At 39.5% G+C, this 15404-nt stretch overlaps 7 protein-coding genes across 7 annotated transcripts; 6 read left to right on the top strand and 1 right to left on the bottom strand.

The window, feature by feature from the left end:
• Positions 1 to 1651: 1651 nt before the first annotated feature.
• Positions 1652 to 2980, top strand: RHIMIDRAFT_252107 (uncharacterized protein; the record flags this gene model as incomplete). Its single annotated transcript, XM_023610931.1, has 1 exon — positions 1652 to 2980. One exon carries the CDS (start codon positions 1652 to 1654, stop codon positions 2978 to 2980), a length of 1329 nt encoding a protein of 442 aa, XP_023466072.1.
• A 1058-nt stretch (positions 2981 to 4038) lies between these two features.
• Positions 4039 to 4401, top strand: RHIMIDRAFT_252108 (uncharacterized protein; the record flags this gene model as incomplete). Its single annotated transcript, XM_023610932.1, has 1 exon — positions 4039 to 4401. One exon carries the CDS (start codon positions 4039 to 4041, stop codon positions 4399 to 4401), a length of 363 nt encoding a protein of 120 aa, XP_023466073.1.
• Positions 4402 to 4691: 290 nt separating this feature from the next.
• On the top strand, positions 4692 to 8273 carry RHIMIDRAFT_238175 (ARM repeat-containing protein; the record flags this gene model as incomplete). Its single annotated transcript, XM_023608902.1, has 15 exons — positions 4692 to 4823; positions 4877 to 4977; positions 5028 to 5100; positions 5157 to 5218; positions 5276 to 5579; positions 5628 to 5676; positions 5726 to 5977; positions 6027 to 6344; positions 6395 to 6861; positions 6919 to 7029; positions 7079 to 7153; positions 7206 to 7748; positions 7794 to 7951; positions 8017 to 8083; positions 8133 to 8273. The coding sequence occupies 15 exons, from the start codon at positions 4692 to 4694 to the stop codon at positions 8271 to 8273; spliced, it is 2853 nt and encodes a 950-aa protein (XP_023466074.1).
• A 310-nt stretch (positions 8274 to 8583) lies between these two features.
• RHIMIDRAFT_238176 (uncharacterized protein) lies at positions 8584 to 9247 on the top strand (the record flags this gene model as incomplete). The annotated part of the gene is made up of 2 exons (XM_023608903.1): positions 8584 to 8995; positions 9045 to 9247. The coding sequence occupies 2 exons, from the start codon at positions 8584 to 8586 to the stop codon at positions 9245 to 9247; spliced, it is 615 nt and encodes a 204-aa protein (XP_023466075.1).
• Positions 9236 to 10307, bottom strand: RHIMIDRAFT_313785 (uncharacterized protein). Its single transcript, XM_023614888.1, has 5 exons — positions 10160 to 10307; positions 9952 to 10101; positions 9799 to 9898; positions 9541 to 9748; positions 9236 to 9490 (listed from the first exon to the last, which is right to left on the bottom strand). Exons 1-5 carry the CDS (start codon positions 10184 to 10186, stop codon positions 9274 to 9276), a joined length of 702 nt encoding a protein of 233 aa, XP_023466076.1. The 5' UTR covers positions 10187 to 10307; the 3' UTR covers positions 9236 to 9273.
• Positions 10308 to 10564: 257 nt separating this feature from the next.
• RHIMIDRAFT_227338 (uncharacterized protein) lies at positions 10565 to 11572 on the top strand. The gene is made up of 2 exons (XM_023607591.1): positions 10565 to 10702; positions 10757 to 11572. The coding sequence occupies exons 1-2, from the start codon at positions 10615 to 10617 to the stop codon at positions 11548 to 11550; spliced, it is 882 nt and encodes a 293-aa protein (XP_023466077.1). The 5' UTR covers positions 10565 to 10614; the 3' UTR covers positions 11551 to 11572.
• Positions 11573 to 11850: 278 nt separating this feature from the next.
• RHIMIDRAFT_202997 (fatty acid desaturase) lies at positions 11851 to 12882 on the top strand (the record flags this gene model as incomplete). Its single annotated transcript, XM_023606653.1, has 2 exons — positions 11851 to 12621; positions 12670 to 12882. The coding sequence occupies 2 exons, from the start codon at positions 11851 to 11853 to the stop codon at positions 12880 to 12882; spliced, it is 984 nt and encodes a 327-aa protein (XP_023466078.1).
• Positions 12883 to 15404: the final 2522 nt, after the last annotated feature.

Below are 15404 nucleotides of genomic sequence, written 5' to 3' on the forward strand. Positions count from 1 at the left end.
AAAAAAAAAAAAAAAAACAAAACAAAACAAAACAAAGAACATAGAGTATTATGTATAGTTGAGGGTGGCATAAAACCTAATTTAAGACGTACTGGTGACTGATAACATACCAAAAGTGCAATTAAGAGTCGACATATTACTATCACCATCATAGAGGTTTGCCCCATTTCCAATCATTGCATCACGCTAACTAAAAATTTTGGGCATCTCGGCGAAAAAGGAAGCACTACATGCACCAGGAAATACACCTGAAGTTAGATTAATACTACGGGCGCTACTTCCAGATACTACTTATGATATTGCCCAGCAAAGCTTTTCAATGCGTAGCGTCAAGCTAAACACGACTTTATAAAGCCACCATCTTGGCTTGTTCCTTTTCAAGAAAAAGAGATAAAAAGAAATGTCGTTATTTCTTCATTTATTCTAGTTTTATGTCGTCAGTTTGATCAATAAAGACCACTTAGCTTACGTGTAATTATGATAAATTCGTATTTTATATCAGAGAGAGTGAACTGGACAAACTTAGGTTATACAGAGACTTTGGTAGTGACAACGTAGGTAGCGCTCGTAGCATTAGCCTATTTTCTGGCGCATTTTCTGGTGCATGTAGTGTTGGCCTTATTTAATCGATTCTCTAGAAGCCTGATGATAGATTTGTAAGACCTAAAATTTTTAAACCTCACAAACTGTTATGTCAAAGAACAATTGATAGTTGAGTAGGTATACTAGCTACAGATTAAGTTACTAGCATGAAGGTATGTCGGTGATATCTCTGATGAGCTTTTGAATTTTGAGAACCCGATTGACATTTGCTTCTGCGATGCCGTTTTTGCTCTGGGTTGCATAAATGATACCTTGAGGGAGCATCAGTTTGAACTTCAGGAGCCTCATCCACCATTTCAGTTTGTACTTCATCAGTCTCGTTTTCCATTTCAGTTTCACCAAAGGAGACTCTTACTCGCTGAATGACACGCCCTTGGATATCCTCCACTAAAGCTGAGTTCATTTACATGGATATCAAGCAAGTACATACAGCTTACAGAGCTGCTGATGTCTTTTGTAATAGTAACAGGAGCATGCGATGATCTTACACTCATCTACTGCAGCGAGATAAGAGTTGTTTTCATCATTAAAAGGCTCAACAGTCCAGTTGTTATATTCTACGATCTCTACATTTTCTTCTTCTATCTTCGAGAACATGACTCATGTGCTCATTTTTGAAGTAAAGAAATAAAATATACTTGCCACTTTTATGATAAACGAGTAGTCGGAACAAATCTTTTGTTGTCTCTTCTTGGGTGCCCCAGTAAGTACATTACTCTTGAAAGTAACCCAATGAACAACACAAATACAGCCGGACTACGATCTGCAGAGTTGACAGGAAATAAGGAAATTCCCCTTTTGTAACCGTCCAAGGTTTTATTCAGCAGCTTAAAATGCAACAAAGAGCACTTCTTATTACGTTTTAGAAATGGTCAGCATTCAGCATTTGCCTTCACACACTCTGAAAATCATCTTTCAATATCTCTCTGACAAAAAAGATTTACTTCAATGTCGACTTGTCTGCTCAAATTGGCATTCTGCACCCACAAGACGCTTGTTCTAAAGCATTGATCTTTCACACAATCAAGTAACGTGCTAGGGGCTTAATATGTCAGACAAGTCTACTAGATTAGTAACACTTGGAAAGTGCATCAAGGAAATAACTCTTGGCCTGTATGAAAGCATATCATATGAAGAATTTAAACAACTAGTCACTTTTTGTCCTAATGTTGAATTGATCGATGTTAGCACTTGGCTACGTCCAAAACGCATACCAGAGTTCTTACTTGATATTTATGATGACATCAAGTGGGGCCTTCGTCGCATCGTTGTTGGTTCAACCTATAGTCCCTCTGCTGATGTGTACTTGAAGTATAAAGATTCTATTGTTTCCATAGAGGGCCCCTCAGGCAAAAAAGGCCCGCAATTCTTGGTATCATTTCCATCACTTCAAAGCCGTATACTTCGAAGTTGGGGCATCAAATCTATGCGGGAATTCATGTTCATACTTGACATGTGTCCCAAGTTAACTTGTTTGTGTATACAAGCTAGTATAAAAGACGCTTCCTGTCTGACAGCGTATCCAGATATCTATCCTTCCTTAATCACCTTAGAAATGGCAATCACGCCCTCGAGTATGACAAGATCGATAGTCGACTATATCTCAACTCGATTTATAAACCTTTCATCGGTTACTCTTCATACACAACAAACAAACTCTTCATCGTTTGAAGAAAACTACATTCACCTGATGAATGCTCTTATGACGCCATATAAGCGTCGATTTTTTTTTTTTACATTAATTCTAAAAGACTGTCGTAAATCAGCCGATGAGAACGCTCAAATGAAGTACACTCGCATGCTTTCCAAATTTGCAATTGAAGCATTTAAGCTACAGCCAAGGTCATTTAACTCAATTGAATTCGCTAAAGCAAGTTGGGAACCAGATATACGTATTTGTGTGGATACAGAATTACACTGTATGCTTTCCACTTGGACACCATTTTCTTATTTAATCAAGCAAGATGCTTTGTTTGGAGGAACCATCTCTCATCATCTCCATAAACTGATGATGAAGTGCTCGAGCCTTTCCATGAATATGCCCACGGATGATCTTCCGCTTATCGAAGCGTGCACCCAGATTCGGGAGTTAGCTTTTGCTAATATTCTGTCACCGTCTTTTCAAAATTATCACTACAGCTATCTCCAAAAGTTGTCACTTTCCAATAATTTCGTTGATATTAGCTTTTTTCCAACATTGGGGCGTGTTTGCCCTAAACTAAAAGTGCTCAAGCTAACTTTTATTCATTTGCTAAGATCCGTTGATTACGATATAGTCATTGACATGCAAGACCTGAGGGCGCAAAGACTCAGCTTGACTAAAGCACCTAGATATAACTCAGGAAAATCATGTAATTCTGGTTGTTTAAATAAATGACAACATATATTTATGACCACATCTCGTTTTATAAGATTATAGATAAAAAGCAATCTCATACTCTCAAATATTATAAACATGCGTACATGTTGTGAGTAAATTTCATGCAATAAACTGCACAAAGAGTAATCGTTCTGTCGATTCTAAGAAAAAAGGAGCTAAGTGATGCATCTTTATGCTATGCGACACGTAGAAGTGATGAAATATCACACCAAAACCATACAACTTTGTTCATTTAATTTTCTGTGCATCAACCTTTAAAGCTAGCAACTGTGAGGACATATCTCCGGAACCAGTTTCACCATACGGCAAGTATTATTCAGGCAGTTTGACTGCACTATGTAAATGAATGGTGCTTAGAAAGCTCTTTTGGATACATAAAGCTCATGGTGATTGATAAGCAATTCATTCTAGTGGGCATCTGTTTCATTTTGAGCAGCTACAGGATTTGCATCAGCTTCTCAATGTCAAATTTTGACCGTGGTGTAAACATTCCACAAAGCAGATCTTAGATGAACCATGTTATTTGACTGACATCATATACTTTTGTTTATATCTGAAACATATTCACAATTGTTCCTTATGCATACACTTTCATTACTCTTGAATCCCCAGAAAAATTCTTTTTTAAGCATGATCATCTTAATGGGTAGCTCTAATCAGGACAGGCTATTTTGTTTTTTCCCTTATGCTCATCTGTATTATTAACTAAAGAGCTTATTCAATTAAATGCATACTAATAGGTTTGGAAAAACATACAAGAGCATGTTTACATGTATTTTTTCTCTCTTAACCCAAAGCTGTTTTGTCGACCCAAGTAAAACTGAAGTGTGCATATAGCGAATATACTTCCTGCAACTTATATGCTTACGAGTAAATGATCAACAAAACAAAGGGAGAAACAGGGCGCATCTGGCCAAGAATAGTAAAGCGCGCTTATAGCCAATAGCAAACGGCTATGACAACAATGTCTACATCGACCTGTTTTTGATATAAAAGAAGGGCAACGTTTTTCACAAAAAAGGATACAACAGTACTCTTTTTTTCTTTTTTACCAGATGCAAATCAAGCTTGTTATTCTTACTATCTGTGCTTCTCTTGCCGCTGTTGGCTTTGCCGCCCCTCCTCCTCCAGGTGGCCCAAATTTTCTAGATGCTCTTATCCCTGGCGGTGATCCTCCTTCTGGCACTAATGATCCAAGTCTTCCTCTTCCCGATGCTAATGATTCAGGTATCACATCGACTGAAGGAAAGCCTCCTCAAAGTCTAGCAGGACAAGTACAAAAAAGAAAAGCTCCATTCATATTCCTAAGAAAAGGACGAGGGCGAAGACCAGTGCAAAAACCACCAGCACCAGCACCAACACCTCTAATATCAGGAGTAGCACCTCCAGCAGTAGCACCTTCAGCAGCAGCATCCTAAAGGAACTTCAAATGTTAAAGCATAATAAATCTTTAATAAACTCGGCTATTCTTTTATACATTTCAATACTTTTTGCTTCTTTGCGTCATTCATGATCGATAAAGCGAGATACGTTTTATTTTAGAACTAAATGGTTTTGTAGAAGACTCTCTCTACAGAAAGAAATCATAATGTGACTTCGGATTTTTCAGGTCCCTCTTCCTTAGTACACACTTACACTTTGATTATCTGTCAAAAAGTCCCCATCGTTCTCGTGTTTTCTTTTTCTTTTTTTATTTTGTTCATAATAGATGAGTGAAGCCAAAAGCCAACTTCTTGCGGTTCTTAGTGAAGCCACTTCACAAGATTATTACCGTATGAAACAAGCCGAAGACATGTTAAAACAATGGGAGAACGCGCCTAGGTTTTTTGCCACCTTACAAGTAAAAAGAAAAATGACATTTCAAAAAAGAGGGTCTAATTATATGGAAAAAAGGATATATTTTATGATTCCAACATCAACCATGACATTCGAGTATTGAGTGGCATTTACCTAAAGAATGGCATTGATCGTTTCTGGAGAAAGACTGCCAAAAAGTTAAACATGTGTAGACATATCAGAACTTTTTATCTAATCTATTCTATAGTCCTATCGATCCCGAGGAAAAGACGGTTATTCGTCAACGACTTCTCGGGTTTATGGATGAACCCAACAAGAAGGTATATATATTTATTGAAAAAGTAACTGTATCTAATCTTCCTTTTTATTCCCAAAGCTCACTTCGCAGAATGCAGTCATTATTGCTCGAATTGCTCGCATCGATTTTCCTCACCAATGGTACAGAGACAATTATTTACTGTTTTTTCAATTATCAATTAAGCAAGTTTAGTGTAGGCCTGATCTACTAAGCTCGCTCTTAAAGATCATTTCAAATGCTGACAATAGTGTCATCCACCATCACGCACTTGAGACACTGTATGAAGTTCTTGCCGAACTCAGTACCCGGTTACTGACTACTGGACGCAAACAGTTTGCCGAGATCGCTCCAGAATTATTTCAAGTGGTCGCACAGATTTACATGGGGTACGTTCAAAAGCAAAAGGAAATCGAGTTGCAGATCACAGCCTCTTGTATCAAGTGTTTACGTATCCTGATGGTCAGTGGTATCAAAGATGTTCACAAGTATGATGAGACCAAGGTATGTAGAGATAAACAATGTTAAGTATGGTTATTAAAACAAGTGTAGACATTTATTGCCATCAGCTCAGGACATTTAGCACAGTACATGAATTTTAGTAAGTGTCATTGAATGAAAAAAATAATAGAGTTTAACCGTAAAAAAAGGATATAGTCTACTTCAGATGAATCAAGTCAAGCTGATTCAAGAGGTAGAAAATATCATTGAAGAGTACGGCACGCTTTATTTGGCTTTACAAAAGGCACATCCAGTATCTGTGACATTATGTCCAGCATGGTTAGATATCATTCGATATTACTGGCAAAACATCATGATTGGACAGGGTATATTAGAACACCATTTATTACAAGGCATGCTTTTGGTAAAAGAGACCATCAAGAATTCGACGCACACGACTGGTAAAGGATTCATGCCAAAAAAAAAAAAAAAAAACTCATCATTCGTTAGTCGAGTTGGACATTTTGTCAGTGACAGACGAAGAAAAGGCATTGGCGCTGGAAGCAGCCAAGATCATCAATGAGCAATTCGTCACGCCTGAATTTGTCACGCTGTGTGCTGAAACGTTGATCGGACGATACATGTTGTTGACACCCGACGATTTTGCCAAATGGGAAGAGGATCCTGAAGGGTGGACGAATGCTGCAGACTCTGAGAATTGGGAATTTGAGATTAGACCTTGTGCAGAGATCACATTCATGAGCTTACTGTCAAAACACAGAGATCAACTTGCTCCCATCATGATCAACTTAGTAGATCGTGTGTGTGGTAGGGAAAAAAAAACAAAGAAAAAGAAACTGAACTAACATTGAAAAAAGATGTAAATGATCGACAAAGCCTTCTATTCAAGGACGCAGTCTACACCGCTATTGGGCTTGGCGTCAATCCGCTCTATGGCCGATTTGATTTTGAATCATTTGTAGCAAAAAGATTAAAGCCTGAGGCTAGCAACAAGGACCCGCAGCTAAAGGTTTTACGAAGACGTATAGCCTGGCTGCTAGGTAGATGGATCACAGAAAGTGTCAGTATAGAGTGTCGTCAAACAATTTATCAAATCGTTTTGGACTTGATGGCCGAGAGCGAGGATTTAGTGGTCAGGTTGACTGCTGTCCAGGCGCTGAAGAATGCGGTGGAGGACTGGGATTTTGAGACACAGATCATATTACCTTATTTGGGAATCGCTATTCATCTTTTGCTTAGTATGGTTAACCAGGTTGAAGAAGCAGATACATTGATGAAGCTGATATCGTATCTGTCTGCCATCATGGATAGAACAGGACATGAAGTAAAGTATATATATATATATATGAAGGAGAAGGAGATATTGACAAAAATATAATAGGTCATACCATATGCAGATCAAATCATTCAGTTACTTACGCCTCTGTGGGGTCCTGGTACTGAACCCTTGCTTCAGTCTTCACTGGTTGTTGTATTTACCAAATTGACAAGTGTAAGTGACTATAGCATTCTTACAGACAAATCTAACATATATTATACAGATACTTGGTGAGCAATCCATGCAGATACATCATATTTTGATACCCATGATAAGATACTGCATTGATCGTAATAACGTAAGGAATTTTTGCCACACATATAAATGCAGTTTTATTTACATTCAATTAGGAAGCACATATTTATCTTTTGGAAGATTCACTCGACCTCTGGTGGACCATGCTCCAGTGTACACTACAATCCAGCCCTGATATCATGTCACTCTTACCGTCCTGCCTCGAACTGTTGGATTACGATACAGAGAACCTTCGAAAGGTGCTAAAGATCATTGATAGCTACATCATGCTGGATGCGTCATCGACGCTGATACCCGAACACAGCCTGATTTTATTTAGCAAACTAGCAGACAAGGTAGACACGTCGAGAGAACAAGCTGCTGCCTATATCGCGCACACGCTCGACCTAGCACTCCAATCAGCGCCTATTGAAGTCTATGCGAACTCGCTTTTACAATCTGGGTTGATGAATAACATCATTCAGTTGCTACTTCAAGGCGAGATGTATGGGTATGCATTAATGAACTATATGAATTTATTGGCACGTTTGTCAATGTATGATGCATCCTTTGTCATTCGACTGATCGAAATGATGGCTGATAAACATCAGCAAAAAGAAGATTATGTGAATCATGTGCTGGACGCTTGGCTTGATAAGGTATATTTATAATGAAAAATAAGCAATACTAACTCATTCCCATAGTTTGATAATATTAGCCAAACAAGAGCAAGGAAATTAGCATGCATTGGATTTACAAATTTATTAATGACTGGGTATCCACTGATGATCAACAAATTGCCCAATCTGATGGCTATCTGGAGTGACGTGGGACCAGAGATAAAAGAGATTGAAGGAGACGAGTAAGGACATGGATATTTCCCTATTTTGGAATATATTTTAATATATTATGAAGGGTTTTGTATAGTGAAGTAGACATGGAAGGAGACATTTATGAAGTAGAAGATAGCCCTGAAAAGAATAGAAAGAACGAGGTATATATATTGGGAGAACGAAATGGTGATGCTGATATATCAAGTATAGATCTTTCGACAGGATCCAGTGTATACTATAGATTTAATACAGCTTATCAGAAAGGCTGTTCAACATCCTTCGATCATTGCTCTCTTGAATCAAGTGGATCAAACCGTATTGAATCAAATCAATGACCTGCTTAGTTCATAACAATGTGACTAAATGTAAGGTACAGAAATAAAAAAAGAGATAAAGGAACCCCATTTTTTTGTTCTTTCTTTCCCCTTTGTTTTTTTTTTTCTTTTTTTTTTAATATACAATGATTACATTCATTTCTGATCCAATTGTGATAAAAACAAGTATCTATTCAACAATCACACTCATCGGATGGTTTACATTTTGGTACAAATCAAAACTAGCAAGGACAGAAAGAGAGATTGCCTATGTGTGCACACTATTGAGCAGCTTCATCACGAGTGTGAGTTCGATCCCACTAGTGTACATTCTATTCCGATCAAACATGGCGCGAGTACTTGACTATCGCACCTGGACAGTTCAGATCACCGTCTTTTTTATGACCTTTTTGGTGATAGACCTATTGATCGGAAGCCTATTCTATCCGAAAAAGATTGGCATCTTGACCGGCTGGATTCATCATATAGTCTATATTGGCGTGTTGACATGGGCCATCAGTCAAAGGTATTGTTCGATCTTTGTCATGATGTGCCTCTTGGAGGTGCCTACCTTTCTGCTTGCTCTCGGCTCTGTTCGAAACCAGTTTCGTCATGACTACCTGTTTGCGTTTACCTTTGTGCTCACTCGTATTCTCTTTCATGCGTATGCAATCCTATGTGCCTTTCAATTAAAGCCGTTTGGCCCCATCATGATTGCCCTGACTGCATTCTTTCCACTTCATTGCTTTTGGTTTTATGGTATGCACTAGACATATTTGTGAGTGTATAATATTCAATGTTGTGATAGGTTTTATCATGCAACAACTTCGATTATCAAAAACACCTTCTGCTCCTAGTAAAAAACGCTATTATCAATCAATGAATGTAACAACATCTCGAATAGAAGAAAAGCCTCAAGTGATGGATGTATTAAAAGAGCCTGCTACCTGGCACACATGTAAACACTTATCGAACCCTGCCTTCCACGCATCACCTGTATCCGTTCACTAATACCATCTTTATTTAAATAATAAATCCTATAATTTCTTCTTCTCAATCGGGTCGCTCATCCAAGCTTCTTTCACTTTTGCATATGTCTTGACGACTGTGGGTGGAACCTTGGGATGCGTTGTCAACAAACGATCGATGTGACCAAAGATACCATCGATATAATTTCGTGTGTAGGTTGACATAAAGTATCGCATGCGTAAGAAATGAGCATAGAGGAGTAAACAGGTGAGAGAGGTACGGAGTCTATAGAAAAAAAGGTTACACGGGATATGCATCAGCCAACAACAACTTACACAAAGAATCCGAGCAGGAGGAGGCCCATGATGCCGCATACTTCATATCGGGATGTCAAGTCCATGGCTTGTTCGTAATATTTCGTTCGGAACTCTTTGATCCTTGTCTGGAGCTGAGTTTGGTCCGGAAAGAGTGTCGGTATCAGCTCAGTCTCGGCGTATTCGAGAATATGGAAAGAAGAGTAGACGATAAATGGTAGCAGTGTGGCTATTAAACCGTCAAAATACACACATCATGCGGACATGTTGCATTCTTACCGAGCCTTTTCTTGGTGAATAGGAAATAGACAGAGATGATAAAGTATTGTGTGTTTTCGTCAAGTAACATGCGCTTGATCGGTAACCCTTGTTGAAGTGGCTATATTGAGTCATGCTTTTAGTTTCATTTTTCGCGTATATCTGCTACTTTACCTTGTATGAGTTGTACAAGACGATGCTATAGGTTGATATCACAGAGATGTAGGCAAATCGATAAAATATGGAGAATGGGTAGAGTAGAATGGAAATAAGACATGATAGGAAAATAAGTCCATGACCCACAAACCAAGCAAAGTGAAGAGTCTTTTTTTTAAAAAAAGGTAAATAACAATCACTGCTTTATTCTTGTTTATATAAAAACCTTAAACTGCTCTGTTGATAAAGTCATTGCTGAAAAGAAGAAGAAAAAAGAAAGGGAGTGTCAAATATGCTTTCTTGTTTTACCTGTGCCGTTTTTCCCTTATTTGAACGGAGTATTAATGTTTTACATTTAATGCATTGCTTGTAAAGGCAAACAAGCATATAAAAAAAGGAAATGACCCTATTTATGCCCTATTTGAACAAGTTTTTATTCTAAATTGGTGACGATTAAAGCAAGATGGTTACAAAGCTGCTGTTTAGATTATATTACTAGGCGCACACACAAGCCAAGAGTTTTGTTGACGATAATGGGGGATGAGCAGCCTGCAAAACAGCAGTCACCACCTCAATGGATGCACACCCACACACGACATCACCAGCCAAACTTGGTTAAAGCAAGCACACTTTTTTTCCTTCTTTTTTTTTTACATATATAAATATATTTATTTGTACATAATGGACAGTGCACTTTTGTCCCAAATTCAAAAAGGCAAAAAGCTTAAAAAGGCTGTGACAAATGATAGATCAGCTCCTGCAATCGCTCGTAAGTGTATAATGTTACAATAGCGAAAAAACAAGAGGCTGACTTGTCTCATAGCATCCAAACCAACTGCTCCTACTGGAGGAGGAGGAATGGCAAGACCACCTATTCCTGGTATGGTATCTTTACCATCAACACCTGTATCAGCACCACCAACAGCCCCACCAGCAGCGCCCAGTGGTCCTCAATTAGGTGGACTCTTTGTTAATGGCATGCCTACACTTCGAAAGACTAGAGGTGCTGCAGTTGAGACAGGCCGAGGCTCGTCGTCATCGTCACCTCCACCACCTGCCATCAATAGATCAGCCATTCACAATACATTGCCAAGAAACTTTAAAGCGCCTCCTATTCCTGGCCGAGCATTACCCACGCCTTCTTCCAATACAGTTTCATCACCACCACCGCCTCCTCCTCCTGCACCACCTTCAGTAGCGTCTGGTGTTTCGCCCAAGATCCAAGCCTCACTTGCTCCACCAGCGACAACAGGACGTACACGATCAAACAGTTCACCACAGAGACCGATTCCACCTCCGCCTCCGCCACGTACTTCAGCACCTTCGCCTCCTGCAAGTCCACAAGTTGTACGAAGCAGCTTAGCCGTACCGCCTGTTCTGCCACCAGGTAGACCTAGAGCCTCATCGACATCCAACTCACCTAATGTTCCACGATCACCACTTCCACCACCACCTCCACCCATGGGCAAGCCGTCTGTTCGAGCCAGTGTGCCACTGACTGAAGGCGGAGGTAAATTTACTTTTAGGCCGATCTCGAGTCTACCAGAGCCAAGAGCATGTTCGAAATCAAAGCATGTATATCCAAGTGGAGAAAGTAAAGGCAATGGTAAGATATAATGATGACATGTGGAGAAATAACAAGATACTAATATACTTTAAATAGCTTATCCATTAAACTATCAAAAAATTTATTGAGAAACAATAAAGATAATCTCCTGATTTTATTGTTTTTTATTTTTATTTTTATTTTGACATTTAAAGGCGAGTCTTTTTTTTTTAAAAAAAAAAACGATGCCGCCAATCCGGTTTGATGGTTCCTTTAAGCAAAGGTACAGAAACACAGTACATCCTGATTATCGTCACCCTCTCTATCTTGGTCACTGGAAGAGATCCAACCAAGATTTTGCAAAGGACGATATGGACGAGCCACATCTCAAACGAAAGCATGCGTTACTTGCCAAATATCCTGAGATAAGACAGCTTTATGGTTCAGACTTTAGTACATTTTATGCAGCAACGGTGATCAACCTGGTTCAACTCGGCCTTGCCTATTACTTTGGCCACTACAACTCAAGCCATTGGACGATGATCCTTGCTGCGTACTTTATTGGCGGCACAATGACCGGTATCGTAGGTGTGATTATCCATGAAGCCTGTCATAACCTGATTACGGGCGACAAGACGCTGGACCGCATCATGGGCCTCTACACCAACTTGGCACTACCTGTACCCATCTCACAGTCCTTCCGTCGGTACCATATTGAGCATCACACTTGGCAAGGCGTCGAAGGACGAGACCCAGACTTACCACTGGAGTGGGAAAAGAAGTGGATCCGAGGCAGCGCATGGAAAAAGTGTGCATGGATCTTGATTTATCCAGTCATGTATGTCGCTCGAGGCGCTATCTTGCAGCAACGATGGGGACATACGCCCAAACGATGGGAATGGATCAATCTGGCTGTCACCGTACTGGCCAACGTGTTTGTTCAACGTATCGCTACCTGGCGGGGGCTGTTTTACCTCTTTATATCATTGTGGTGTGGGTACTCGTTGCATCCGGGAGCTGCCCATTTCATACAGGAACATTATGCATTTGATGACGGGCAAGAGACGTATTCGTACTATGGTGTGTTGAATATACCCTTTATGAACATCGGGTATCATAATGAGCATCATGATTTTCAAATGGTAAAAAGATACACAAGTAGGAGAAAAGGTATTGAATAGGTTTGTTAGGTTCCTTGGTCACGTCTGCCACATGTTCGCGCTTTGGCTACAGAATATTATGATTCATTGGCTTATCATACCTCTTGGCTTTTGGTTCATTGGAAATTTATTTTTGATCCAGCCATGGGGCCACAGTCAAGAGTGGTGCGTGATTATGATACCTTCAAGTCGGGTCGATCTTTATTAAAGAAGATTCATCAATTGAACCGAAAGAACGATTGAGCTTTGAATTAGAACTAACGTTGTCGGGTTAGCTGCTCTTTTTTTTTTTTTTTGTCTCTTAGATTTATGAATAAAAAGGAGTTTTATAACTTGAAGAATTAGAAAATAGAAATAGAAAGAGTGTTTTATTAACAAAAAGAAATTGACTCTCAAATAGAAGAATAAATGGTGTCAACCAATTAAATCTATTGATTATAGATGCTATGAATCAAAGGTGATTCTTTGAGTGTGTCAATGCAAACAGTAGATACCTAGGGGATAAGGATTGTGAGTAAGAGTAGTTAAGTATAATTCATCTTATTGGTATACGACAAAGTACCAAAAATCGCGTTACTTTACGTGAAAGCAGGCAGAGGATTACTTGTAGATAGAAACATGACCACTCTCGGCCTTACATCTCTTGGTTAGCCTAGAGGAAGAGGAAAATGCTTGTGTCTTCTGCGCCTTCTTCATGCCTTCGCTTCTGAGGAAAATGGGCGACCGCATCGGTTTCAAAGGAGAAGAAAGGTCCGAATCAGAAGAAGGAGCAGGAAAACATGAAGGACGAGTATCAGTGGCACTGGACACACAAGAAGAAGGAGTGAATTGGGGACCATCGGCTTGATTCTCGGTGTCTACAGAAGGGACCAAAGGAGCGGAGGGAGAGAAAGAGAACGCCAACACGCCAGCAGAGAAAGACACATAAGGATTTTGGCAGCAGCGAGGTGAAGACAGGACCAAAAGGTCGCTGGCATGGTGTTTGCCAAAACGGCTTCTACCAAACTGTGACAGTATTTGGAGGGCAGCACGAAAGGGATCGTCTTGACGATTGCGCTGGAGCACAAAACGACAAGGCAAGGGAATGGAGGCACGACCAAAGGCAACTTTTTGACCACAGAGACAGCACCAGCGCTGCTTAGGTTTGGACGATGCTGCTTGGTCGGAACAGGACTTCGATTAGCTGCGGTAAGCTTATGCTTCTTTGGAAAGGTTCTCTATGGAAAATCACCATGTAAATACGAACTTGCTCTTCAGCAAGCTTGTCAGCGGCCGTTTGAAGCTGTTATCCCTGGATTAAAGGACATATTTGATCCCGAAGGATCCTTTCTGCCTTTTTGCATGAAAAGCTAATCAGTCTTTCAAGCACTTGATATTGGAAGAATTTTGTTAAAAACCTTGTATTTTTCTTTTTAAAAAATGTAAAGAGAAAGTGGAGGAAAAAGAGAGGTGGGTCAGCAATTTTTTTATCATAAACATCGAAATAGAATAAGATCATGCTGCCCATCATCCTTCCGTTATTATTACACAATGCGTCTGAAAGTGGAACCCTTATGTATCTTAAGCCCTTTTATTACTACTGTTGTTTCTTAATAGTAATATACCTCTTCTCTTGGAAACGCACTGGTAATGGGCTTCATGTTTATTGTTGGTGGATGCAAGAAAGATTTTAGTAAAGATATTACTTTTTTCTTATTATGAAAACAAAGCTCATTGTCTCCACTCCCTATTTTAGCATTACACAATTATCTTCATTGTCACGCGTTAATCATTGTCCGCGGATCTTCTGTTACAGTAGGAAAAAGAAGGGTCAAAAAGGCAATAGACCCTTATTTGATTTCTCAAGAGTGCCGACTTTTTTTCACTCCATCATCAAAAGGATTGGGAAAGAAGGTTGACAATCAATAGAGTTGAATATTAATGCTTGGGTATAGGTCATAGATTCATTGTAAATGAGTATTGAGCTCATATACTTGCTCACCCAGCCTTGTCAAAAAAAATTTTTGGACTTTATCAATTGGTTGTCGTACCTAAACGAATCCCAGTTGACTCCACTTCGGCCTCCAATGTGATACGGTTTTCCGGACTAGAAAAAATTGAATTGTTGATTGCTGTACTAGTGGACGTTTGTGAAGATGGTTTGTAATAAAAATTTTCAAAGGTGTTTGAGTTCAAGCTCCAGTTGGCATGTTTTTTCACATCTTGGATTGAGTGACCTAGTCCTACAGCCTTTGTGCTTGAAGCTGCCCGTATAGAATGTGCCTGATAGTCCTTGATATCAATTCCCGCCTTTTCCATGGCTGCCTTAACCCAGTTTGCTACAGTAGTTGGTCTGACTGAAGTGGTTGATTTTTTGTTGGACTCAATGTAAGCTAGAAATAAGGTATGATCTTCCGGCAAGTTTTGTCGAAGGTGGGCTGTCTTTGTAACGAACTCGAAAGTGGTTTTTACTGGACATAAATCTTCATCCTCAATGATTCCCAACGTGATTGATTTCACTTGACTTTCTTTTGGAGCTCTTGCATGGATACGGATGCTTGATGTCAGCCCATCTTGCTTCAAAATAATATCACGATACTGTAGTCTACCAATGTCGGATCTTGGTCGCCACATAGTTGCGATGCAAAGGAGTAAAATAGTCTTCAATTATAATTGATCCAGAGTCAGTCCTTTTGTTGGAGACAAATGCTGCTTGATGTGATCTACTAATATACTGATATCCCATGTTGCTGATTGCTGTTCTGTAGGAATTTTCACTTCAGAGT

This window comes from Rhizopus microsporus (assembly GCF_002708625.1).
Source record: "Rhizopus microsporus ATCC 52813 unplaced genomic scaffold scaffold_9, whole genome shotgun sequence".
NCBI classification, from domain to species: Eukaryota; Fungi; Mucoromycota; class Mucoromycetes; order Mucorales; family Rhizopodaceae; genus Rhizopus; species Rhizopus microsporus.